General features: G+C 40.9%; 1 protein-coding gene and 1 long non-coding RNA gene across 2 annotated transcripts in view; one reads left to right on the top strand and one right to left on the bottom strand.

The window, feature by feature from the left end:
• Positions 1–26,926, bottom strand: part of LOC141762901 (uncharacterized) — a 182,662-nt gene that overhangs the window by 40,165 nt on the left and 115,571 nt on the right. The window lies entirely within an intron of this gene.
• Positions 11,107–26,926, top strand: part of LOC141762853 (uncharacterized) — a 500,458-nt gene continuing 484,638 nt past the window's right edge. Inside the window, 8 exon segments of the mRNA XM_074626949.1 lie at positions 11,107–11,178; positions 11,324–11,504; positions 13,676–13,839; positions 14,900–16,739; positions 18,602–18,775; positions 21,102–21,275; positions 23,206–23,379; positions 24,848–25,021. Coding sequence (XP_074483050.1) covers positions 11,374–11,504; positions 13,676–13,839; positions 14,900–16,739; positions 18,602–18,775; positions 21,102–21,275; positions 23,206–23,379; positions 24,848–25,021 — 2,831 coding nt within the window. The 5' untranslated portion in view covers positions 11,107–11,178; positions 11,324–11,373.

Below are 26,926 nucleotides of genomic sequence, written 5' to 3'. Positions count from 1 at the left end.
CGAGTGACGACTGGATGCTGGATAGAGCTGTCATGACAGGGTTGTCCTCCTGCTCCAGGGAGCCGGCTGCCGGGGCCATGGACGCTTTCCAAAAACATTTCAAAAAGCTCTTCATGAGGAGACCCGACTGGAGCCGTGATGTGGTAGGACTTGTAGGAGCCTGGACACTCGCCATTAGGAAATGCTGGGAGCAGAACTTGAATGTCTACTTATCAGATGCGAGCTCCGGCGGATAGGGAACGGGCTCTCTTTGCCGATGGCTTCCTCTGCCTCGGGTGCTGTTGTTGTGACTCCATAGCTCAGTCATCATGGACGGAAATCGACATGACGAGCAGCAGGGTAAGTTGAAGCTTGTACGTGGAAAATCTGGTTGTTCTCATGTTGCGAGCGGCTTGTAGAGGAAGCAGCAACGGTAGGCCGGCTGAAGCAGCTTAAATAAGGCGCCCTGTATGAAATTGACCAATGAATGCATAGAGAGGAATCAGCTGATCTGTCAGCTGATGCATCAGCTGATTGGGCTGGCTTAAGATCAGCTGTTATCAGCTGATCGCCATCGTATGAGCAGAGCTTGACATCATGGCCTGCCTGAACTAACGCTACACTCGATTTTTCAACAATCGGATGGCGAGCACTTGTGTTGTGTAAACTGCTCAGAAACCCCCTTATTGAAAGCCATCCATCCTCTGAATGCTCTAGGTCTCTAGTTTGATCCATCCATCCTCTGAATGCTCTAGGTCTCTAGTTTGATCCATCCATCCTCTGAATGCTCTACGTCTCTAGTTTGTGGCTGTTAAGTTTCATGAGGCTGTGATTATCCTAGAGGTCACCACAGGTCATTTTATACAGTGAGGTAACGTTTCAAAAAATGGTCTCACTGAAATGAAATGGCTACTAAGGGGACTAACATCATCACACATGAATACAGTTGGGCTCATTGGATCCACAAGAGTCTCAGCTTTACAGTGAAGGGGAGACTCGTGGGTACCCATAGAACCCATTTTGATTCACATGTCTTGAGGTCAGAGGTCAAGGTCTTTGAATATATCACCATGCTAGTTTTTCCTTGCGAAAATTTCATGTAACTTCAGTGTTATTTAGGCATTAGTGAGAACAAAGCAGCGAATAAGAGAAATAAAACGTTATTTTCTGATTGTCCATTATTTCCATTATCGATTAATCTAGTGATTATTTTCTTAGTAAATATATTTATAAAACATCAGAAAAGGGTGAAAAAATGCCAAGTTGACATAGTAAAATACAATGTTTTGTTTGACCAACCATTCAAAAAAACAAAGCTATTCAATTAACTGCCATGTCAGAAAGAAAAGCAGCAAATTGTCACATTTGATGAACTTGAACTAGGTATTTTTTTTTTCTCCATTTTTCCTTTAATAGTTTAAGAGAGACTTTATTGTCATCCAGTTCGGTACAGTACATAGATGAACAGAATTGTGATTGTAATGTGTTTCTCCTGGTCTCCGGTGCAAAACAAAAAGAAGGAACATTTAGTGGGAGTGAAGCAATATTCAGACGACACTTGAGGTGCAAACAAAACAACATGCAATACAAGGTGCAGACATGTACCTACGTATTACAGGACAACTATACAAGAGTTATTAAAAGTAGTGCAAGTAGCAGTCCCTGAGGATAAGCAATCAAACAATCATAATAGGAAAAACACGGGTAAATTATCAAATGAATGATGGCTGAGTTCATTTTAGCTGCTTCAGTTTTATGTCTTGTTATTGTGCATGCTGATTCACTGTCACCCAGCGATGGCTTATTGGGACACTTGCAAAATTTAATACATTTTTTTCTTATTTACAGCTACAATTGTAAGCTTATAGAGTCATGTGTCTACATTTTATCATCATCATTATAGCAGAAAAAGAATGGGGAAAATTCAACCCAGTTTCAATCCAGGATATTCCTATCATTCTCCTTTTTAAAACTAACAAGCTGAATGCAGCAAATGATAACCTAACTCTCTCTCTCTTTATTTGTAGTTTCAAGTTTGGCAGGAAGATCAACTATGTGAGCTATCTGAGTGAGCTGGAGGATGTGCTGAAGTGTGAGCAGCTGGTCATTCCTGCCTGTGTCAAAGAGTAAGAGCCGATGTCGGACTCCAGATTTTGCTCCACAAATAATACTTTTATTTCCACCCACAAATAATGTACAGTAAACCTACACACATTTACTCTCCTTCAGGCACAATTAGTGTTGTTCATTTTTATAATGCACAAGTTATCTTTTAAAATCTGGTAATCTTTGTCTCTGTGTCAGGTACGACAACAAGCTGAGAGCGTCTCTGAAACCGTCCGCCCAGCCTCCCATGTCTCCTCCTCACAGCCCTCCCCTCCCCAACCAGGTGTTCGGGGTGCCACTTGTATTGTAAGTGACAAAATCCCTGCTGATTGACTGTTAGATTTATATATATATATATACATGTATTGATTGATAACTACATTTACTTAAGTACTTCAAGGTACTTGTACTTAAATTGAGTATTTCCCTTTTATGTAACTTTATACTTCTGCTGTATCTCAGAGACAAATATTGTACTTTATACTTCACTACATGTGTCTGGCAGCTTTAGTTACTTTTCAGATTATAATTTATCACCTTCCTGTCCAGTGAAAACAGAAAAAATTAATTTGAATGTTTGTGTTAAATTGAAGGTTTCCTATTTCTTAAGCAACGTTACTGTTACTGTTAGCTAATATTATTTCATAACTATTAGCTGCAAAAATGTAAAAATATAAGTGCAGCAGACATATTAATCCAGAAACATCAGATCTAATAGGAAAACCCTGACATGGAACACATTAACGCACAATGAACTCTTTAACTTTAGGTACATTTAGCTGACAATTAGGGCAAATTAATCACACATTTTAATCAAGTATTTAATACTCTTATCAACATGGGAGTGGGCAAATATGCTGCTTTATGCAAACGTATGTATATATTTATTATTGGAAATCAATTAACAACACAAAACAATGACAGATATTGTCCAGAAACCCTCACAGGTACTGCATTTAGCATACAAAATATGCTCAAATCATAACATGGCAAACTCAACAGCTGTCAGTGTGTCAGTGTGCTGACTTTACAGACATGCCCACTTTATGATAATCACATGCAGTTTGGGGCAAGGTCAAGGGGAGACTCGTGGGTACCCATAGAACCCATTTTCATTCACATATCTGGAGGTCAGAGGTCAAGGGACCCCAGTTTTGGAGCGTTATTTAGTGTTCTTCCCGACAAGCTATTATGGTATTTGTATACCAATGGATTCCTTAGGTTTTTCTAGTTTCATAGGATCTTCACTTTAGCTTTAAAACTGAGCCTGCAGCTACCTAAAATTGCAAGTTGCGTTAATGTGTTAAAGAAATTAGTGGCGTTAAATTGATTTTGTGTAAATGCGTTAAATTCAACAGCCCTACTGATAATACTTTTACTTCAGTAAGGTTTTGAATACAGGAGTTTTACTTGCAGTGGAGCATTTTCATGGTGTGGTATTGGTATACTGTAGTAAAAGCAAAGGATCTGAATACAGATTGCACTCACACCATTTGCTCTAAATGTTAAATGCATGAAGTTTATAGATGGTAATGTTTTAAAGCCCCAGTCAGCTTATAATAACATCATTGGTCTAAGCTTGTTATCTTAACCACTGTGTGTGTGTGTGTGTGTGTGTGTCAGGCTCAGACAGAGGAATCCAGATGATGACCTCGTTCCTGTGGTGATGAGAGACACCATTAGCTTCCTTTCAGAGCAAGGTGACTCTTCTCTTGTTGTGATAGAAATACAAACATAATACACTAATCAACTTTAACTGTAAATCGCCTCAGTGAATCGTTCTCTCATTAAGAACCGCCTTGTTGTTCTTCACTGTGTGTGTCAGGTTTGGAGATTGAAGGCATCTTCAGACGATCTGCCAACGTGACTCTGGTGAAGGAGGTCCAGCTCAGATACAATTCGGGTAGGATCAACATGCCTGTTTAACCAGTCGATTGAGCTTATGCGTTTAAGCACAAGGAAGCGCTCCAACTCCGTTGTTTTGTCTTTTTACTTCCTGTCTACACAGGAAGTGGGAAAGCGTCATGTTGTAAAAGATTGCTGCTTGTGTTCACCTTGCGCCTACATGTGTGTGTTTTGTAGGTGAGACGGTGAATTTCAGAGAGATAGAAGACGTCCACTTGGCTGCTGTGATTCTGAAGACATTCCTGAGGGAACTACCGGAGCCTCTGCTGACCTTCCAGCTCTACAACGACATTGTCAACTTCACCTGTATGTTCAAACATTCAGCACTATTTACCGTTTCATTATCAGAACAAAACAAAACAATGACAGATATTGATCCAGAAACCCTCACAGGTACTGCATTTAGCATAAAACAATATGCTCCAATCATAACATGGCAAACTGCAGCCCAACAGGCAACAACAGCTGTCAGTGTGTCAGTGTGCTGACTTGACTATGACTTGCCCCAAACTGCATGTGATTATCATAAAGTGGGCATGTCTGTAAAGGGGAGATTCGTGGGTACCCATAGAACCCATTTTCACCCCTTTGAAAATGGCCATGGCAGTTTTTCCTCACCAAAATTTAGCGTAAGTTTAGAGAGTTGTTTAACCTCCTTCGCGACAAGCTATTATAACACGGTTGGTACCGATGGATTCCTTCGATTTTGCAGTTTCATAAGATACCAGTATCTTCACTCTAGCTTTTAAAACTGAGACTCTACAACCTCTGAAAGATCGATTGTGTAAATGCGTTAAAGAAATTAGTGGCGTTAAAGCGAATTTGCGTTATTATCGTGTTAACTTTGACTTATATTTGAAAACACTTGAAATCTGATCACTGACCTGCCGTTTATTATGCAGATTTACAGTAACCAAGTTACCACGGTGTATGCAAATGCGTCTGAAATCCTGTGTAACCTGATTTCTTATTTGTGGACATGTAAATGTACTGATTGACATCTACATCCTGAATGAGCTCTAATGATCAGTGGTGTTTGTGTTTGGTGTGTGCCAGCTGTATCCAGTGACAGCCAGGGGGAAATTATGAAGGCACTGGTAGAGTCGCTGCCAGAAGAAAACTATGCATCACTGCGATACCTCGTCACATTCCTGGCACAGGTACAGCTGATAGACTACACTTCCCACTAATTACCTTCCAGAACTTTTATATCATTACCAATAGTAACCTGTCTGTGTGTGTGTTTAGGTATCAGCCAACAGTGAAGTGAATAAGATGACCAACAGTAACCTGGCTGTGGTGTTTGGTCCTAATCTGCTCTGGGGGCGGGACAACGCCATGTCACTCAGCGCCATCGGGCCAATCAACAACTTCACCAGAGCCCTGCTGGACCAGCAGCATCTGGTCTTTACCTAAACCCTACCCCTTCATCCTGCAGTCTCTCTTCCAGTAAGAAGCACCATTTCCCATCTCATTTTGTCCCCCACCAGTCCTTACATTGTGATTGGCCCATTAGCAGTGTGTTGTTGGACTGCTGCTAGCTTCTAGCCCGCATTTCCAAACCAGGCATGTGGGTGGAAATGGTACATACATTAGACTGCAGCCACATAACCCTCAATAAACAATAGCACAAAATTCAACAGCTAATACGTTGTTGACTAACCATCCACTCACACTGGGTCACTTTGACTATGTTGGTTCCAGTGTGAATGCATGGTTAGTCTCACACAACCACTGGCTGCAGTTCGGTCACATAGTACATTTCTGACTCTTCCGCCACCCCATTACACCCAACCAACCTTTCAAAACTTCCAGTCCTAAGTGCATGTGTTTATACCTGTCTCAGGCTGTCATCCTTTATCTCTGTAGGGAGATTAATAGCAGTTAGACGTGCCCAGTCATGCTCTGTATTCCTGTGCTGTGCTGTTGTCAGTCTGTCTCTCTGCTGTTTTCTATGTAGTGCCAAAAAACTGCATAATCAACGATAACACAGTGCAGTTATCAAACGTCCCCTCTAGGATTATGATCCCAAACTTAAAGAGAGGAGAGATGAAGAGAATGGAGGTGTGAAAGTCTCAGGTTAAATTACAAATGGTGAACTTGGTACCAAATGTTGTGGACAATCTTTGAAATGCTGTAACTATAGTAACCAGGAGAAACCGAGCTGTGTGATTCCACCAGCAGTTCATTAATTGTTAGAACCCAAACACAGCTGTGCATGTGGATGAAATGAGTGCTGGACCTGGACCTGGACCTGGACCTGGACCTGGACCTGGACCTGGACCTGGACTGATTTCAGACTGAGGAGCTCTGTAATATACTGTACTATACCCTAATAGTGACTGATATTTATGATTCTTTATGGCTCTCTCATTACTAAAGGCCTATTTGACTTTAACATTGTATTAATAATATAATCTCTGTATTTCCACACTTTTTCCCATCACATTATAATTGTCTTAAGCACTTTTTTACACCATTCTTTTGTTTTAATGGTATGGGATAATAATATTTAGTAATATAAAAACAGAAGTACTAAGACACAAGCCGTTCAGCACGTCATTACCAGGAGTTTTTAAATAGTGTGCAGGGCTTTTATTTACCTTAATGGCAGAGAGAACCAGGTTTTTATTTTGAATTTAATGCAACACTTCCTCCATGTTTTCCTGCAGGTCTTTTAATCTGTCACAATTACTGGTAAAGAAAACTTGGACTTGTGTTATGAAATAGTGTGCAGCTAATCAACTCTTCATTTTCCTGCCAACAGATACACGTTTAATCAATGTTTGAGCAGGAGAGGAATGTGTTTGTCAGTGCAGAGCAACACACAAACAAGTAATGACTTGTTCAGGACGTGAAACAAAGTTTAAGACTTTGACTTGACTTCGGACTTGTCAGTTTCGACTTAACTAAAACCTGAAAGTCAAGACTTGGGACTATTTACTGCACAAGTGTGTGTAAATGTAGCTTAAGGTAGTGGTTCCTAACTCTCCAGCTGGGACCCTGCACGGTGTCTAACCATCACTGCTATCCAAAATTGTGTTTATTGTTTCAGGCTTATCTCAAATCTCAGATAAACCACCTTTGATGAGGGTTCATCTGGTTATTTTAAGGGGCCAAAAGGGGTTGGGAACTAGTGGCTTATGGTACAGTCGTGATACACAGGACAGCTGTCTGAGCACCTAGTAGGCCAGTGCTGGTGGAAGGTCCGACCCAATTTAGGTACATCATCAGTCCACACTAACAGCAGCCTAGGGTTTAAGTTTGGCTAAAAGAGTAGAGCTGTGTAAATAGAATCAGCTCAGTTTCCTGCATTTTCCAACACGTCGGACTGTTCTTTTATTATAATGAATCTTGTATTTCTGCAGTTATCATTGTCTGTACTCTGTGGTGCATCCTCAAGCTTTATTTTGGTCTTTCGTTCAGTTCCCAAAGCCTTAATTTAAAGAACCTTTTTCTCATTTTCTGCCATCTGATCTGTCTCGGCTCATCTAAAGCATTCTATGAAAAATGAAAAAAAAAAATACGTTGCAGCTCAGTGTGCTTTTGACCTATAGTTGTTAACAGGTATGATATGTTATACTGTACGTGACTTTGGTTGGAAGTCACAGGAACAAAACCGAGTTAGCTGTTTGACCTTTGTGACCATTATCAGTTGTGTCTCTCTCTTCCTGTAGTCGTGCAGTTTATGTAAAAGACTCCTGGCCAAACTGTGCTATTGAATCTTTTATTTTTGTAAATGGCCAAAATACTAGCAGTAGTTAAATATTAGTGTACTTAGTATGATGTGACTGAAAAGCACCAAAAGATCAGTGATTTTAGTTTGACTGAAGCTGAAAGCAAGAAAAAAAAATCTCAAATGTTTACCTGTTGTAATTCCCAGTCCTGTCAATACCATGGTATGGTATGGTATGGTATGGCATGGTATGGCATGGCATTGACAGGACTGTTAGTGTATATGTGGGTGTGTGTACTTGTGTGTTTTTTGTGCTAACTCAGCTGGACCCAGCACATTTGAATAGACAGAATATGTCTGTTGGTGTTTAAATATATAGTATAGCTGTATAACTAGGGCTTGTGTCAGTTTATATATATATATATATATATATATATATATATTAGTGTGTGTGTATTATTGTTGTCAGGTGAAAACATGTTAACTCCAATTTTTTATTATTCGACATGATGAAAAAAATAATTAAGGTTGACAAAAAGCAACAAAATATACGACGGTGTATTAGGGCCACATTGAGGAAAAAAATAAATCTGAGATTTCGAGAATAAAGTCGTAATATTACGAATTAAAAGTCATAGGTTTACGAGAAAAAAAAGTTGTAATATTATGAGAACAAAGTCAGAAGTTTACGGGAAAAAAGTGTTAGAATCATGGGAATAAAGTCAGAATATTATAAATGAGGAACGTGGAGCATCTTGTGAAGTTCTACTTTAGTTTAGGTTTTACAAATAACCAAATACTTCATCTTTTGGCACATCAGCACCACATTATCATCAGTATCAGGACCTGGAGAAGATTGTGAAAGAAACTGCGTTTATTCTGAAGAAAGAGCCACACGGACCTGCTGGGGAAACTGACTTTAAATTACTCTTTTTCTTGTAAAGTTATGACTTTATTCTCTGATTTTTTTCCCTCAATGTGGCCCTAATACTCCGTCGTAAAAAGAAGATGAAATCAAGACAGTTTTTCTTAGATTATGAAAAATTGACATCTTGGTGTCACAACAACAAGTTTTTCATTTGACAACAGCAATATGTATGTGTGTGCGCATGCTTGTGCCTTATTTGTTTCTCCCAAATGATCATGTGATTGGCCATCAAAGTGCCAGTGTGCCCGTTCTGCCATAGATTATAACGATGCGAGGTGAGTTCAACAAAGCTTTGGTGTTACACGGTGGTCAAAACAGGCTGAAGGTGCCTTGAACAGAAAACACATAGGGGACAATGGAGCTCCCGTGCAAACTCCTAGGCTCGTTGAACACAGCTCTAACTGTAATGGATGATCACAGGCTTGAGAAATGTAACCTCATAAATATGAAATCCTTATCTACAGAAGAGGAAAACTTTCTGTCTTTAAAGCTAGGGTTGGTAATCTTAAAAAACAGCAAGAGTACGCTAGATTAAAAAAAAATAAAAATGGTCCAACCGAAAAACCCAGCCCAGTGTTGCCAACTGTTTTCCAATGAAAGTAGCTAAATCTAGCGAGAAAGTCAGCAACATGGATATATAAAGAGAACTGGATGCAGCGTTTGAGCCGTTCATTCCTATGAAAGTTGCTCAGTGGTGCATGAAGCCAAAATGGCTCGACTCCCGAGAGATAAAATACCCGGATCTTCCAGCGATCATCCGCATCCATTGGGCCCATAGAGCAGGCGCAGTAGCGTTTCCTTTAACTCCGCCTCCAAGCCTTCGGTCCATCCGCGGTCTGGGAACATGAACAGAGGAAGGGAAAACATTTTTAAGGACATAATGATTTAAATAAGGGCTATTCAAGTGTTCGTACTGGGAAGTTGATTTACCTAAAAAATGATCAGCTGATTTACAGACGTCTCTTTCCCAATGTAAGTCTATGGGAAAAAGTCTTTTTGGGCCCAATGGCATCGTTTGGCCTCTTCGAAAATTTGCTTCAAAGCCCGGGCGCACTTCCTGGGGGCTTGGCTGACAGCAGGCCTCCCTCCAAAATAGTCTAATCTTAACCAATAACCGACCCTCGTTAACCGATTATTAACCGTTAACCGACAAGATTTGTGCCTGGCATGCAGCGGTGCGCCAGCTGCAGTGTATGAGCACAACAGACAACTGAGTCCTCAGTTCACCGTCAGGAGAGTTACTGTAGCAGCCATGACGGGAGCCAACTTCCTGTCCCGTAACTCCGGCTCAGACTCTCTTAAGGTGGACTCTTAAGGTGGACCAGCTTTTCTCCTTAAAGTGACACGTTTTTCTCAGCTTTTTAATTAATTATTAACATTTCTTTTAACCGTTTTAACCAATAGCGTTAATCGGTTCAAATGCTTAATGTCGGTTAACGGTTAGAGAAGATTACCAACCCTAGCTTTAATTTCACGATTCTTTGAAGTTATTCAAATTGAGCATGCCTCAGTACACTATAATTTACCGATCTCCTGAGAAAACTCATTTGTTTTTTTGTTTGTATTTTTATTCTATGGCCACATATGTTCATAATTTATCAATATCCAGTCAACCACATAATAATTTCTAATTCACAAACATTTTCTAGTATCAGCTGTTCAGATGTATACAAATGTTGCACAACCAAATTCTCTCTCCACTTTATAATCTGACTGTATCTTTTTATATTTACAGTAATATCAACCAAGTACAATTCCTGTTTATTTAATTTCATAACACTGTTTCTCCTCAGCTCTGCTGATCAATTACAGCCCTGCCCAATCTATGGATCTTTGTACTGTAACTGTTGTGAACAGTATTTCTCTGTTGGAGAAATGATTTGGTTTCCAGTCTGACTTATTGACAGTGATCTTATTTTCTTAACAATGTTTTTTTTCATCCATTACTTTTGATATGTTGTGGATGTTAATCTTGTATATGTATGATTATAATGGTAATATAATGTAATATCAATGTATGCGATCAATAAACAAATGGTAAAGCTCATGTTTTACAGTTGTTTCCCTCTCACTCGCTCTCTTCTTTACCATCTCCTCCAGGAGATAAATTAATGGAAAGCAGCCGATGCTGGAGGTTTGCGGGCTTCTAACAGGTCCGAACAACGGGAGTGCACAACAAGTGTGTGTGTGTGTGTGTGTGTGTGTGTGTGTGTGTGTGTGTGTGTGTGTGTGTGTGTGTGTGTGTGCGTGTGTGCGTGCGTGTGCGTGTGAGTGAGATCAGGTTCAGGTTCAGGTGACTTTATTTGTACCCGTAGGTAGATTTGTTTTGCAGCAAAAAAAAAAAAAATAGAGAGAGGTTGTGTGTTACCTCCTGTTCTCTCAGTCTTGTCTGTGACTCTTGTACAAACTTGTTTCCTGTTCACTGTCAGTGATCCTGTTTAACCTGATCAGACTGACTTCAGATCAGAAGATGAGTCATAGTGTTGAGGAACAGGGAGGTGACCATGAAAGCATTTAGTTTGTTATTCCAGACTCCATTTTGAGAAAACGGCACAGAGGTGTGACAACTGAAAACTGAAGCAGGGTGAGTGTTAATCCAACATTTTATTATTTTACTGTGTGTGTGTGTGTGTGAGAGAGAGAGAATGTGATAGAGAGAGGTTGTGTGTTACCTCCTGTTCTCTCAGTCTTGTCTGTGACTCTTGTACAAACTTGTTTCATGTTCACAGTCACTGTCAGCGTTAATGTTTAACCTCTCAGACTGACTTCAGATCAGACGATGATTGACTGTGTGGAGGAAGAGGAGGACAGAGCAGAGTCTCTAGTCTCTGGCTGTCTGTCTATGAAGAGTGACCAGTCTAAACATGATCCTCCAGTCTTCAGTAATGAACCTGGACCCTCAGACACAAAGTAAGAGACTGTTTCTACTGTGCACTGACCTGATGGATGATGATGTATTGAGGATGAAGACTAAATGTTCTGCTAACAGATTTATATTCCTGATGCAGAACTATTAGTGCAGATACTGTTTCAAACTAAGATGGATCTTAGTCTGGGTTTTAGAGCCACAAACTACTGATTGTATTTCTGTAACAAAACACCTGAGAACCTCCATTTCACAATTTACACTTCAAGAAAATATTCAGATTTCTGCCTGAAAGTCGCTGTAAAGATTTACAACTATTCAAAATGTGAAAGAATGTGCTTCAAATGTGTAATTCATTTTCTCACATGTGTCCTCAAAATACTGTGTTGGTTTGACTTCTCCTAAAGTCAGCTGTTATGACAGCTTCTTTGAAGTGGGGTTGTACGTATACTCCCGTGTTCTGGGAGGTAAAATGACTGCTTTTGTGAATGGAGTCTGGTGGCTTTGAAGAGAGCGATATAACAGCTTCAGTTCCCCGTCAGAAAGGGCTGTCTGATGGAGAGGTAAAGCAGCTGTGGACGGGAGCTTTACCTCGAGAATAGAGAGGTCATGATAGACCAGAGCAATAGAGAGGACATGATAGACCAGAGCAATAGAGAGGACATGATAGACGAGAGCAATAGAGAGGTCATGATAGACCAGAGCAATAGAAACCACATAGTTATATCACTCTCTTCAGAGCCACCAGACTTCATTCACAAAAGCAGTAATTTACCTCTCAGAACACAGGAGTTGCTGCTCTACTGCTGCTTCTATCGGTTAGTTAGTTTGTGTTATTGTGTGACTTTCTGATCCAAACTAACGCGTGTTGAATGTTTGAGTTTGTTCTTTAACTAACTACTGATGTAGAATATGGTGAAGGGAATTTAAGCTCACTTATTAAAGATTCAGAGCTTCCAGTTGAAAGTTTTGGATCATTAGTAAGTGGACCTTTGACCTTAGATTTTCTCCACCATATGTTGTTCCTTAAGGTCAAGAACAAACATCCCTGGGCAGTAGTGATGTTAAAGTTATCTGCTCATACTAAAAGAGGCAGTAATGTAAATTTGGACCACTTCTCTTTTTAGAATATTTGAATTACATTCATGCCTTCATTTGATAGTTGACAGTAGAAAGTGACAGAAAACAGAATGACATCAAAATAAATGTAAACCATCTGGATTTGAACCAGAGACACCACTGTTACATACTGTGTGTCTTAGACTGCTGGTCTACCACACTATTTAGACCACTTCTAACCTCAGTTCAAACCTAACTAACTCAAGCTAAGCTGCCCAAAGTGATCGTGAGACTGTTAAGAACATGATCAGCTCTCTTTAATGGAGGACTTTCACTGTGAAGTAGCTGCAGAAAGTGTTGAACCTACAAAATAAAACAGGAAACAAACTACAACCAAAACCCAAGACCATGACAGTCCCCCCCTTTCTCAAGGGACGGATCCCAGACGTCCCTAAAACAGAGTCTATGAACTCCATCAGGGTGGGTGGAGGGAGTCCGGAGGAGGGATTAAGGGGCTAGCGGCCGGGCGCTGAACAGGGACGGGGCAGGAAAACTCAGGCGTACGACCCGGGGACAGGACAGACAGGAGAAACTGATCAGGAGGACGACCCCTCTGGAGGACGACCCCTCTGGAGGACGACCACGGCCCCTCTGAAACCCAACGTGCAACAACAGCTGTCAGTGTGCTGACTTGACTATGACATGTGATTATCATAAAGTGGACATGTCTGTAAAGGGCAGACTCGTGGGTACCCATAGAACCCATTTACATTCACATATCTGGAGGTCGGAGCGTTCTTCCAGACAAGCTAGCATGACATGGTTGGTAACGATGGATTCTTTAGGTTTTCTAGTTTCACATGTTACCAGTATCTTCACTCTAGCTTTAAAACTGAGCCGCTACAGTCTCTGAAAGACAGAATATCGTCCGTCAGATTGTAAAGAGTTAATAAGACAGCCAGATAGTAAAATTCAGCTCATTAGTGTTTATGAAAGCAGGAGAGTTGAAATAAAAGGAACACTGTCATCACAGACTGAATGCTGAATTCAAACAGAAAAGTAACAACACTTTAACTGTTCCCTGTGACCATCTGAGCTTTGAGACAGTGTCGGCCAATCAACAAAGCCTTTTAGTTATAAAGACATGTCTTCACAGGAAGAGGAAGAGGAGTGATGTTTCTGTGGAGGACCAGCTGTCCTGCTGTGCTGTGTACTTGGACCAGTCTGCTTCATCAGGAGACTCCTCCTGTCCCCAGTGTGGACAAAGATCCAGAACCAGAGCTGGACTGCAGCCAGCCGGTCAGACCAGCACTATACAAAGTAAGACTCTACATCTGTCTGCTGACGTCTCCATGTCTGAAAACACTACTTGTTCTTTTAATACATAAAAAGCCATAAAAGTCCCACCAGGTCCTGCGAGGACACTAGGGGACGCGCTGCTCCACTCAACTGGCTGTTCAAGCCATAGACATATATACATACACCAACGTTGGCGTACGATCCAGAGATCAATGAGGAAACTCCGACACTCAGACGACCAATCGTGTAACTTCATCACTCAGTGACAGACTTTTAGGGTTGTAGGGCTGGCCGTCTGCGGTCCAGCCAAAAAGACAGAGAAAACAAGAGAGACATAAATAAATAACCCTCAAATACTCAACATGATTTACTGTGGAGACGGACGCTCTTAGTTTCACTCTCCTCCTCTGCATTTCATTCATTACATCCAACGTGCAGTAAATGTCGTCACAGTGAGATTAAACCTAATGTTTATTATTTTCCATCGTGTTTTTTAGATGAAACGGACGACACACTGAACGGCAGACTGCAGAGTGTGTTTACTACTGCGACCACCAACAGCCCTCGTCACATGTCATGTTGCTTTTTCATACATCAGAGGACTAATTTGCTGAGTCTTCACAGGTCTTTAGACCGTAGTGGAAACAGACAACAGTGGACTGAAGGAACCTTTTAGTTCCTTAAAAGTAGTAGGACTAAAAAGTCCCAGGAACTTTTGGTGGAAACCCGGCTTTTGTTATTGGTGCTGTTAAATAAAAACATGTCCACACAACGAGTTATGAACATATTCTGCATTATTTGATGAGTGGATCAGTTTTAAATATTACAGGGAGGAAGGAACAGCCACAGTGAGCTGTTTAGATGAAGAGCTGCAGACGGACAGCTGAGGCTCCGCCTCCTCTGCTGTCAATCAAACATGTACACCGACTGAGAGAAAAAGGAGCATTTCTGATGCTTCCACTAAAACTAGACTGTTTAACCTTTACTGCTTTTTATTTACTTTATATTGATCACTTCAATATTGGCAATGAAAATAATAAGCACATTTTCTCTATTTTTAACTTTTGTCCTTCTCTTTCAGCAGATAGAGGTCTGCAGGAGGTTGTAGATGAACATAAGATCAGTCTGAGGAGGAGATGTGAATGTGTGACTGAAGGAACTGATGAAACAGGAAGTGGAACCCTCCTCAACAGGATCTACACTGAGCTCTACATCACAGAGGGACAGAGTGAAGAGGTTAATACCCAACATGAGGTGAGGCAGCTTGAGACAACTTCCAAGAAGAAGAGCCTCCATGACGCTCCAATCAAGTGCCAGGACATCTTTAAAGCCTTACCTGACCAACAGGGACACATCAGAGTCGTTCTGACGAACGGCGTCGCTGGCGTTGGAAAAACCTTCTCAGTGCAGAAGTTCACTCTGGACTGGGCAGAGGGCTTGGAAAACCAAGATGTCAGTCTGGTGGTTCTGCTCTCGTTCAGGGAGCTGAACTTGATCAGAGATGAGCAGTACAGTCTTCTCATGCTGCTCCATGTTTTCCATCCAACATTACAGAAGGTCACAGCAGAGAAGCTCGCTGTCTGTAAAGTTCTGTTCATCTTTGACGGCCTGGATGAAAGCAGACTTTCACTGGATTTCAAGAACAGTGAGGTTGTGTCTGATGTCACCCAGAAGTCATCAGTCAACGTGCTGTTGACAAACCTCATCCAGGGGAATCTGCTTCCCTCAGCTCTCGTCTGGATAACTTCCCGACCTGCAGCGGCCAATCAGATCCCTCCTGCATGTGTTGACAGGGCAACAGAAGTACGAGGCTTCACTGACGCCCAGAAGGAGGAGTACTTCAGGAGGAGAGTCAGTGATGAAGAGCTGTCCAGCAGAATCATCTCACACATCAAGACATCCAGGAGCCTCCACATCATGTGTCTAATCCCAGTCTTCTGCTGGATCACTGCTACAGTTCTGGACCACATGTTGACTACAGACCAGAGAGGAGAGCTGCCCAAGACCCTGACTGACATGTACTCACACTTCCTGTTGGTTCAGACAAAGAGGAAGAAGCAGAAGTATGGTGAGGAACATGAGACGAGTCCACAGGAGCTGACGGAGGCTGATGGGGAAGTTCTTCTGAAGCTGGGGAGGCTGGCGTTTGAACAGCTGGAGAAAGGAAACATCATGTTCTACCAAGAAGACCTGGAGCAGTGTGGTCTGGATGTCACAGAGGCCTCGGTGTACTCAGGAGTTTGTACAGAGATCTTCAAAAGAGAGTGTGTGATCTTCCAGAAAACAGTCTACTGCTTTGTTCACCTGAGCATTCAGGAGTTTCTGGCTGCAGTCTACATGTTCCACTGTTACACAAACAGCAACACAGAGGTACTGAAGGACTTCCTGGGAGAAGAATATGTTCATTCAACCCTGGATGACTTCCTGAGGAGAGCCATGGAGAAATCCCTGAGGAGTAAAAATGGCCACCTGGACCTGTTTGTTCGCTTCCTTCATGGCCTCTCTCTGGAGTCCAACCAGAGACTCTTAGGAGGTCTGCTGGGTCAGACAGACAACAGTCCAGAAATCATCCAGAGAGCCATCAACAACCTGAAGGAGAAGAACAAGAATGAAACCATAACCTCTTGCAACATGTTGATGCGGAACATGGTTGATACAAAAACCTCTCCTGACAGAAGCATCAACATCTTCCACTGTCTGACGGAGATGAACGACCACTCGGTACATCAGGAGATCCAAGAGTTCCTGAAGTCAGAGAACAGATCAGAGAAGAGACTCTCAGAGATCCACTGCTCAGCTCTGGCCTACATGCTGCAGATGTCAGAGGAGGTTCTGGATGAGTTGGACCTGCAGAAGTACAACACATCAGTGGAGGGACGACTGAGACTGATTCCAGCTGTGAGGAACTGCAGAAAAGCTCTGTAAGTCCAGATGTGATTAACTTTATAGATCAGTGTAGATTACTAGTTTAGTTCTTCAAATATACACACTATAAATTATTCTTAAAATATAATATTCTTATAAATGTTCCACGTGTTTATTACATAAATATGTATTTGTGTTTTGTCACAGATGTTCTTGAGCTGTTTCAAATGTTGAGTTCAAAATGTTTCAGTAGTTTGTGTTTCTAGCTGTCAAGTTAATGAACACTTATTCTATTTATTTCTAATAATTGTTACATTTGACAGTTTTTTCTTATTTATGTTTTGGGGTGATGGAGACGACATGTGAACCTGGTAAAACAAATGAAAAAAACAAAAGATCAGCTGTCTGGTGGAGTGCTGGGTCTAACCGGTGTAACGGCAGCAACAGAACGTTTGCTGATCCGGCGGGGAGTCGGGGCGGTCCTGGGATCAGAGTCCTGGTGCTGGGGTTTGCTTTCAATAGGCATTGCACCACATTACACCTTACCTCGTGTGTTTTTGGGCTCATCTCTTTCGTTGGCTTCAAATCCAAACTGTTGCCATGTTGATGTGGTTTTAGTTTTCTTTGAGACCAGCTCTGCCATGTCTCGTCTCATCACCCCAAAAAACACATGAACTTCCTAGTAAACAAACCTCTTCTTGTTTATACACCAACATTATATCATAATATTACGTTAATCACGTTGTCATATTGCTTATTAGTAATGCAATACAGGCTGGATTTAGCACTGTGACTCTGTCGGCACAGGTTGTTGATGTCGGCTACTTTTTAATTTGCCAGAACGTGTCGTTAGCATAAAGTCAAACCGGTTTAAGCTCGTACACCGGACCGGACCGGACCGGACCGGCAAAACCGAAAATCGACCCAACTCTAGCATTAGCCACCGTAAACTACTGGTCATACGAGACAAAGCTTGTCGTTGTAAAACCCCTGAGTGTGTTGAATCGAGCAATGGTGCATTTTATTGCTAATGAATTCAAGTTGTGTTCCATCATCTTGTTTTGAAGTCTTTCCTTTTATTCTGTTACTCACAGAAGGAAACTCTGGTGTTTCTCTCTCTTGTTGCTGTAGAGAAGAGTAGTAACAGGAAATACACAGCTTCCACCAATAACAGCAGTCTGATGAATATATAACAGCAGAATGGTAGAATTCAGACTTTTTAAGAGATCTTATACAAACCAAAGATCAATGTTCTGTTTTTAATGCTGATACACTGATATCATCTTTCTGATGTCATTATGTGGTAAATAATGTAACCTCATTGGTTCATTCATTGTGTTTGTGAGCTGAATACATTTGATGCTCAGAAAAGAGTGTTAATGACAAAACACCATGCAGTCATCAAAATATCTAGTTATATGAATGTTTAATTATGTACAGGTCTAATATTATAGCGATTTGATCAATTTTCCCATTTATAGACGTGCACCTGAAAGCAGCATGTAGCTAGCAAAGAGAGGTCATCTTTATCAACTGTATTATTATTACTTATTCACTGAGTTTTAAAAATGCTTTTCTAATCAAGAAGGCCTCATGCTAACTTTGTGGAGACAGACCTGGTATCAGATCACACTGACAGACTGGACATTAGGGAAGCCTCAATGTAACTACATGTTCTCTCTCTTCATCTGCAAGATTAAAGAAAAACAAAGATTAAAAGTCTGCAGGTTTGAGAGAGAGTGATGAGAATTATTGTTTCATGTCAACCAGTGAGATAAGATTAGCTGAACCACTGATGTGAGGAGTAAATGTTGATTAAAGAAGTTTATATCAAACTGTTTAGTCATCAAATGCATGAAGTAAATATAAACTGTCCTCTTTCATAATAATGTATTTTGTAATTTTTGTGTCATCACAGACTTTCTGGCTGTAGACTCTCAGATACTCACTGTGAAGTTGTGGCCTCAGCTCTGAAGTCCAACCCCTCCCATCTGAGAGAGCTGGACCTCAGCCTCAACGACCTGAAGGATTCAGGAGTGAAGCTGCTTTCTGCTGGACTGAAGAGTCCAAACTGTAGACTGGAGACTCTGAGGTCAGTTCACTGACTGTAGTTTATGTAGTTTGTACACACACTCTCTACACACTGGCTCTGCTCCAGATGGCTCTAGAGAGGGACATTCACGTTTTCACGTCGGCCACCGTAGCTCTTCAACACGCTTGGCACACAGGAGAGGCTTCAGTTGGTTGTAATCTCCTCACCTCACCGCTAGATACCTCCAGATCCTACACACTGGACCTTTAACACAGACCTTATTTCAGCCATCTAACTAAAAACCCATTGACTTCCAGACGAGGGAACAGGAAGTGCTAAAATGCTAATTCATTTCTGGGTTTTAGGACTCATTCCTGTAGCGCTCTATTTGAACATGTCTAAAGGTGCAGCACTCTTCAACAAACACGTATTGCACCAACTTAAAGGCACACAAGTGATGATTATGAATGACATCATCTAATCAGAGGTCTCTATGGTTCTAAGTTATTCCCACGTTCTTTTTGACAGCAGATCTAATTGTGATCTGTTTTCATGTCAGCATTTATCTGAATACAATACTCACATGTTCATATGTACATTCAAAGAGTTATTGATGTCTGTCATCATTCCTTCTGTCTGTGAAGCAACCCCCGTATAACCTGAGTGTTACGAGATGAGGACTAAATCCACAGTCTTGTTCTGTGTAAAATGACCTGTAAAGTTGATCTTAAACTAATCATAGGCTTCAGCAGTCTGAGTTAGATGTATTAGGGCTGGGTGACTTGGAGAAAATCAAATATCATAATATCTTTTTGTGTAAATGACCAATAATAGAACAGCTAGAACAGTCTGGTAAGTTCAGAGAATGACATCACTTTACTGTAATGTAGCCTTTAAAACCAGGAAGAGATGACACTTACAACACAACACGATATTACTAGGGCTGTCAATCCATTCAAATATTTAATCACGATTAATCGCAAATTATTCACAATTTTTGTATCTCTTCTAAATGAACCTTAAGGGGAGATCTGTCAAGTATTTAATATTCTTATCAACATGGGAGTGGACAAATATGATTTATGTAAATGTACGTATATATTTATTATTGTAAATCAATTAAGACACAAAACAATGACAGATATTGTCCAGAAACCCTCACAGGTACTGCATTTAGCATAAAACAATATGCTCCAATCATAACATGGTAAACTGCAGCCCAACAGGCAACAACAGCTGTCAGTGTGTCAGTGTGCTGACTTGACTATGACTTGCCTCAAACTGCATGTGATTATCATAAAGTGGGCATGTCTGTAAAGGGGAGACTCGTGGGTACCCATAGAACCCATTTTCATTCACATATCTGGAGGTCAGAGGTCAAGAGACCCCTTTGAAGATGGACATTTTTCCTCGCCAAATTTTAGAGTAAGTTTGGAGCGTTATTTAACCTCCTTCCCGACGAGCTAGTTTGACATGGTTGGTACCGATGGATTCATCAGGTTTTCCAGTTTCCCATGATACCAGTATCTTCACTTTAGCTTTAAAACTGAGCTGCTATAACCTCCGGAAGATCGATTGCATTAATGCGTTAAAGAAAATAGTGGCGTAAAAACGATTAACTTTGACAACCCTAGATATTAGGATATCCAAAATCTAAGACGATATCTAGTCTCATATCACGATATGGATATAATATGGATATATTGCCCAGCCTTAGTATGTATCCAGTCAGTATGTTGTGTTTGACAGTTTCCTTGTTGAGCTGCAGGAGGAATAGTAACTCAAAGAGGGAATTTGGTACTAAACAGTGTGTAACTTTGATTTGTCGACTCAGACTGCTGAATCTTCATATTAGTTTCACTTGAACTTGTGAAGTCATTTCTTACAGTGTAGTTGTGTTATGAAGGGACCACTTCACAGGAGGAATGATTACTGCCACCAATAACTCTTTTAATGTACATATGACATGTGGCTGTTGTTTACAGACACACTTGAACAAATGTGGACCTTTCCTGTAAATGACATAAACCTGCTAGGCTAGCAGATACAGTGAGAAGAAGGCCATGTAATAAATGAAGTAATGAAGTCCAACAAGTCTGATTTGATATTGATCCTCTAATTCTAGACTTGACAGAGATCAGCAGCATGTTATTGATGTGTGTTGACATGAACAGGTGTATGAATGTTGTGGTGACATTTGGATGATGTCTGTAGAAGGCTGACATTATGATGATCCACAATAACACAATGACAAAGTCACTCTACTCATTTTAGGGAAAAGATCATTGATTAGGACATAGTGATGTTGAGCTACACATTTAAAACCTGAACACATCTGACTGGATTATAAAATGATTTTTATCTCCATCATTTATTCTTTATTCAGATTGAAGGGCTGCAGTTTGTCAGAGATCAGCTGTGCTTCTCTGGCCTCAGCTCTGAAGTCCAACCCCTCCCATCTGAGAGAGCTGGATCTGGGTAACAACAAGCTGCAGGATTCAGGAGTGAAGGTCCTGTGTGGTTTTCTGGAGAGTCCACACTGTAGACTGGAGACTCTGAGGTCAGTTCACTGACTCTCTGTTACTATTAGAGATCTTATATGTTGAATTAACAATTGAACCTGATTTATGTACAAACATAACTTACATCCATAAAGTTGTTAATGTCCTTTTCTTCATATTTTCATGTTTCTTGAACTAAATCTAGTCTGCAGTCACAAAAGACTTGTGTTTCTTAAAGAAAGTGTAGAAAATATCCACTGTTAGTTGTTAAAGTAAATGAATGTTTATCATTGTTGGTAAATGGTCACATTTGGATACAGAAGATCCTCTGAACTAATATTCAGGGTTCCTACGCAGTATGGAGAAGTATGGAATTTGATTTTAGTCATTTCCAGGTCTGGATGAGTATGGAAAAAAGAAAAGAGAGAATGGAAAAACATGTCCGTTTCCAGACTGTTGCCCCTATTCTGCTTTCTAAGATATCAAATTCAGAATTTCTAAAATAAATAGATCATACAAGCAGAGTGTTTTTCATGGTGTTTAGAGCAGCCGGTGCAGCCACAATGTTTACTACTGTGTGAGAGAGCGCGGGCCAGAGAGAGCTTGATGTCGTTGAAAGCAGCACAGGAAGTAGGCTCTGACTGAACGCACACTCCTACAGAGCTGCCTCTACGCCTGAACGTCACAGCCAGGGCCGGCGCCTCCATAGAGGCCGACTAGGCAACCGCCTAGGGCGGCACTTTGGCAGCCAAATATGGGCCAACTATTCATCATGAGCAACATAACAATAATAATATAATAATAAAAAGTAACCGGTAACTGCAGGCAGACGGCACAGAGCAGAACGCTGCCTGTCAGACTGGGACAATCTAATACTTTACATATTGAGGGGGGGGACGAGCGGCCCCTCCTAATTTGGACTGATCCTCGTTCTGGCTGAAATCTGATTGGCTCAGTCATTTACATCATGAACGTGATGAACTGTGACCAGTGTTCCAGCTGGCCGGTCTTGTTTTGATTCAGTGGTGACGTGCTGATACAAACTGAGGAGGTGTCATCCACGATGAAGAGTCTTGAAGGTCTTCATCATCATCATCACATTCTCTTTATACCACTAAAACTCTATTAGTGGTAAAATTACTAACCCACAATGTTTCGTCTCGCGCCCTCCGGCAGCTCACATAAGACACCTCTCCGTCTCAAAGTCCTGGGATGGGTTTGTGTCCCAGTCTGTCCCTGGTGCTAATAGAGGGGCGGCATCATTGTGATTCACCTAGAGCAGGATGTTTGAGAGCAGAACGTCGTCCAGCTTTCTCTGTAGGACTGTAGACTGAACGACCACGATGAGTAAAGTGTTCTGAGGGCTGGCTTGATGATCCCAAACACAAAGCCTGGTTGGTTAACAATTCCAAATGGAAAAGAGAGCTGGATGCAAACTTTGAGGAAAATGGTTTGACATCTCAACCATGGTGGGGGGGGGGCTGTAGTCTTGTAACAGCATCCTCTGAACCCCGAGTCACAAAGTCAAATATGGTCTGAAATCTACAGAGAAGTCTGAAAAAGTCTGGAATGTAAAATGTAAAATGTGTAGGAACCCTGAATATTTGTTCTGAATTGATCAAGTTTACTTCATGAAGTAGAAATATTTCTCTGGTTTCTGATTGTTTCAACATGTTCCACAAATAATGTCTGATCATCGATATTGATCCTTCAGCACAGACACATAGATGAACACAGAGATCAGCAGCATGTTATTGATGTGTGTTGACATGAACAGGTGTATGAATGTTGTGGTGACATCTGGATGATGTCTGTAGAAGGCTGACATTATGATGATCCACAATAACACAATGACAAAGTCACTCTACTCATTTTAGGGAAAAGATCATTGATTAGGACATAGTGATGTTGAGCTACACATTTACAACCTGAACACATCTGACTGGATTATAAAGTGATTTTTATCTTCATCATTTATTCTTTATTTAGATTGGGGAACTGCTGGTTGTCAGAGATCAGCTGTGCTTCTCTGGTCTCAGCTCTGAAGTCCAACCCCTCCCATCTGAGAGAGCTGGATCTGACCTTCAACAAGCTGAAGGATTCAGGAGTGAAGGTCCTGTGTGGTTTTCTGGAGAGTCCACACTGTAGACTGGAGACTCTGAGGTCAGTTCACTGACTCTCTGTTACTATTAGAGATCTTATATGTTGAATTAACAATTGAACCTGATTCATGTAGAAACATAACTTACATCCATAAAGTTGTTAATGTCCTTTTCTTCATATTTTCATGTTTCTTGAACTAAATCTAGTCTGCAGTCACAAAAGACTTGTGTTTCTTAAAGAAAGTGTAGAAAATGTCCACTGTTAGTTGTTAAAGTAAATGAATGTTTATCATTGTTGGTAAATGGTCACATCTGGATACAGAAGATCCTCTCAACTAATATTCAGGGTTCCTACGCAGTATGGAGAAGTATGGAATTTGATTTTAGTCATTTCCAGGTCTGGATGAGTATGGAAAAAAGAAAAGAGAGAATGGAAAACCATGTCTGTTTCCAGACTGTTGCCCCTATTCTGCTTTCTAAGATATCAAATTCAGAATTTCTAAAATAAATAGATCATACAAGCAGAGTGTTTTTCATGGTGTTTAGAGCAGCCGGTGCAGCCACAATGTTTACTACTGTGTGAGAGAGCGCGGGCCAGAGAGAGCTTGATGTCGTTGAAAGCAACACAGGAAGTAGGCTCTGACTGAACGCACACTCCTACAGAGCTGCCTCTACGCCTGTACGTCACAGCCAGGGCCGGCACCTCCATAGAGGCCAACTAGGCAACCGCCTAGGGCGGCACTTTGGCAGCCAAATATGGGCCAACTATTCATCATGAGCAACATAACAATAATAATATAATAATAAAAAGTAACCGGTAACTGCAGGCAGACGGCACAGAGCAGAACGCTGCCTGTCAGACTGGGACAATCTAATACTTTACATATTGAGGGGGGGACGAGCGGCCCCTTCTAATTTGGACTGATCCTCGTTTTGGCTGAAATCTGATTGGATCAGTCATTTACATCATGAACGTGATGAACTGTGACCAGTGTTCCAGCTGGCCAGTCTGGTTTTGATTGTAGTCTTGTAACAGCGTCCTCTGAACCCCGAGTCACAAAGTCAAATATGGTCTGAAAAATCTACAGAGAAGTCTGGAAAAGTCTGGAATGTATAATGTAAAATATGTAGGAATCCTGAATATTTGTTCTGAATTGATCAAGTTTACTTCATGAAGTAGAAATATTTCTCTGGTTTCTGATTGTTTCAACATGTTCCACAAATAATGTCTGATCATCGATATTGATCCTTCAGCACACACACATAGATGAACACCGAGATCAGCAGCATGTTACTGATGTGTGTTGACATGAACAGGTGTATGAATGTTGTGGTGACATTTGGATGATGTCTGTTGAAGGCTGACATTATGATGATCCACAATAACACAATGACAAAGTCACTCTACTCATTTTAGGGAAAAGATCATTGATTAGGACATAGTGATGTTGAGCTACACATTTAAAACCTGAACACATCTGACTGGATTATAAAGTGATTTTTATCTTCATCATTTATTCTTTATTCAGATTGAGTCTCTGCAGTTTGTCAGAGATCAGCTGTGCTTCTCTGGCCTCAGCTCTGAAGTCCAACCCCTCCCATCTGAGAGAGCTGGATCTGAGTGACAACGAGCTGCAGGAATCAGGAGTGAAGCTGCTTTCTGCTGGACTGAAGAGTCCAAACTGTAGACTGGAGACTCTGAGGTCAGTTCACTGACTGTAGTTTATGTAGTTTGTACACACACTCTCTACACACTGGCTCTGCTCCAGATGGCTCTAGAGAGGGACATTCACGTTTTCACGTCGGCCATCGTAGCTCTCCAACACGCTTGGCACACAGGAGAGGCTTCAGTTGGTTGTAATCTCCTCACCTCACCGCTAGATACCTCCAGATCCTACACACTGGACCTTTAACCACAGACCTTATTTCAGGCATCTAACTAAAAACCCATTGACTTCCAGACGAGGGAACAGGAAGTGCTAAAATGCTGACTCATTTCTGGGTTTTAGGACTCATTCCTGTAGCGCTCTATTTGAACATGTCTAAAGGTGCAGCACTCTTCAACAAACACGTATTGCACCAACTTAAAGGCACACAAGTGATGATTATGAACGACACCATCTAATCAGAGGTCTCTATGGTTCTAAGTTATTCCCACGTTCTTTTTGACAGCAGATCTAACTGTGATCTGTTTTGATGTCAGCATTGTCTAATTATTTGAAGCAAAAACCAAATAAATATTCTGCATCTGAAACATCTTTGCAGGTCCATATTTTTTCAAGTCTATCTGAATACAATACTCACATGTTCATATGTACATTCAAAGAGTTATTGATGTCTGTCATCATTCCTTCTGTCTGTGAAGCAACCCCCGTATAACCTGAGTGTTACGAGATGAGGACTAAATCCACAGTCTTGTTCTGTGTAAAATGACCTGTAAAGTTGATCTTAAACTAATCAGAGGCTTCAGCAGTCTGAGTTAGATGTATTAGGGCTGGGTGACTTGGAGAAAATCAAATATCACAATATTTTTTTGTGTAAATGACCAATAATAGAACAGCTAGAACAGTCTGGTAAGTTCAGAGAATGACATCACTTTACTGTAATGTAGCCTTTAAAACCAGGAAGAGATGACACTTACAACACAACACGATATTACTAGGGCTGTCAATCCATTAAAATATTTAATCACGATTAATCGCAAATTATTCACAATTTTTGTATCTGTTCTAAATGAACCTTAAAGGGAGATCTGTCAAGTATTTAATATTCTTATCAACATGGGAGTGGACAAATATGATTTATGTAAATGTATGTATATATTTATTATTGTAAATCAATTAAGACACAAAACAATGACAGATATTGTCCAGAAACCCTCACAGGTACTGCATTTAGCATAAAACAATATGCTCCAATCATAACATGGCAAACTGCAGCCCAACAGGCAACAACAGCTGTCAGTGTGTCAGTGTGCTGACTTGACTATGACTTGCCCCAAACTGCATGTGAAACGATTAACTTTGACAACCCTAGATATTAGGATATCCAAAATCTAAGACGATATCTAGTCTCATATCAAGATATGGATATAATATGGATATATTGCCCAGCCTTAGTATGTATCCAGTCAGTATGTTGTGTTAGACAGTTTCCTTGTTGAGCTGTAGGAGGAATAGTAACTCAAAGAGGGAATTTGGTACTACACAGTGTGTAACTTTGATTTGTCGACTCAGACTGCTGAATCTTCATATTAGTTTCACTTGAACTTGTGAAGTCATTTCTTACAGTGTAGTTGTGTTATGAAGGGACCACTTCACAGGAGGAATGATTACTGCCACCAATAACTCTTTTAATGTACATATGACATGTGGCTGTTGTTTACAGACACACTTGAACAAATGTGGACCTTTCCTGTAAATGACATAAACCTGCTAGGCTAGCAGATACAGTGAGAAGAAGGCCATGTAATAAATGAAGTAATGAAGTCCAACAGGTCTGATTTGATATTGATCCTCTAATTCCAGACTTGACTGAGATCAGCAGCATGTTATTGATGTGTGTTGACATGAACAGGTGTATGAATGTTGTGGTGACATTTGGATGAT

This window comes from Sebastes fasciatus, chromosome 24, assembly GCF_043250625.1.
Source record: "Sebastes fasciatus isolate fSebFas1 chromosome 24, fSebFas1.pri, whole genome shotgun sequence".
Lineage (NCBI taxonomy): Eukaryota > Metazoa > Chordata > Actinopteri > Perciformes > Sebastidae > Sebastes > Sebastes fasciatus.
The sequence above is the reverse complement of the archived record's forward strand: the minus strand, read 5'-3'. Positions and strand labels throughout refer to the sequence as shown.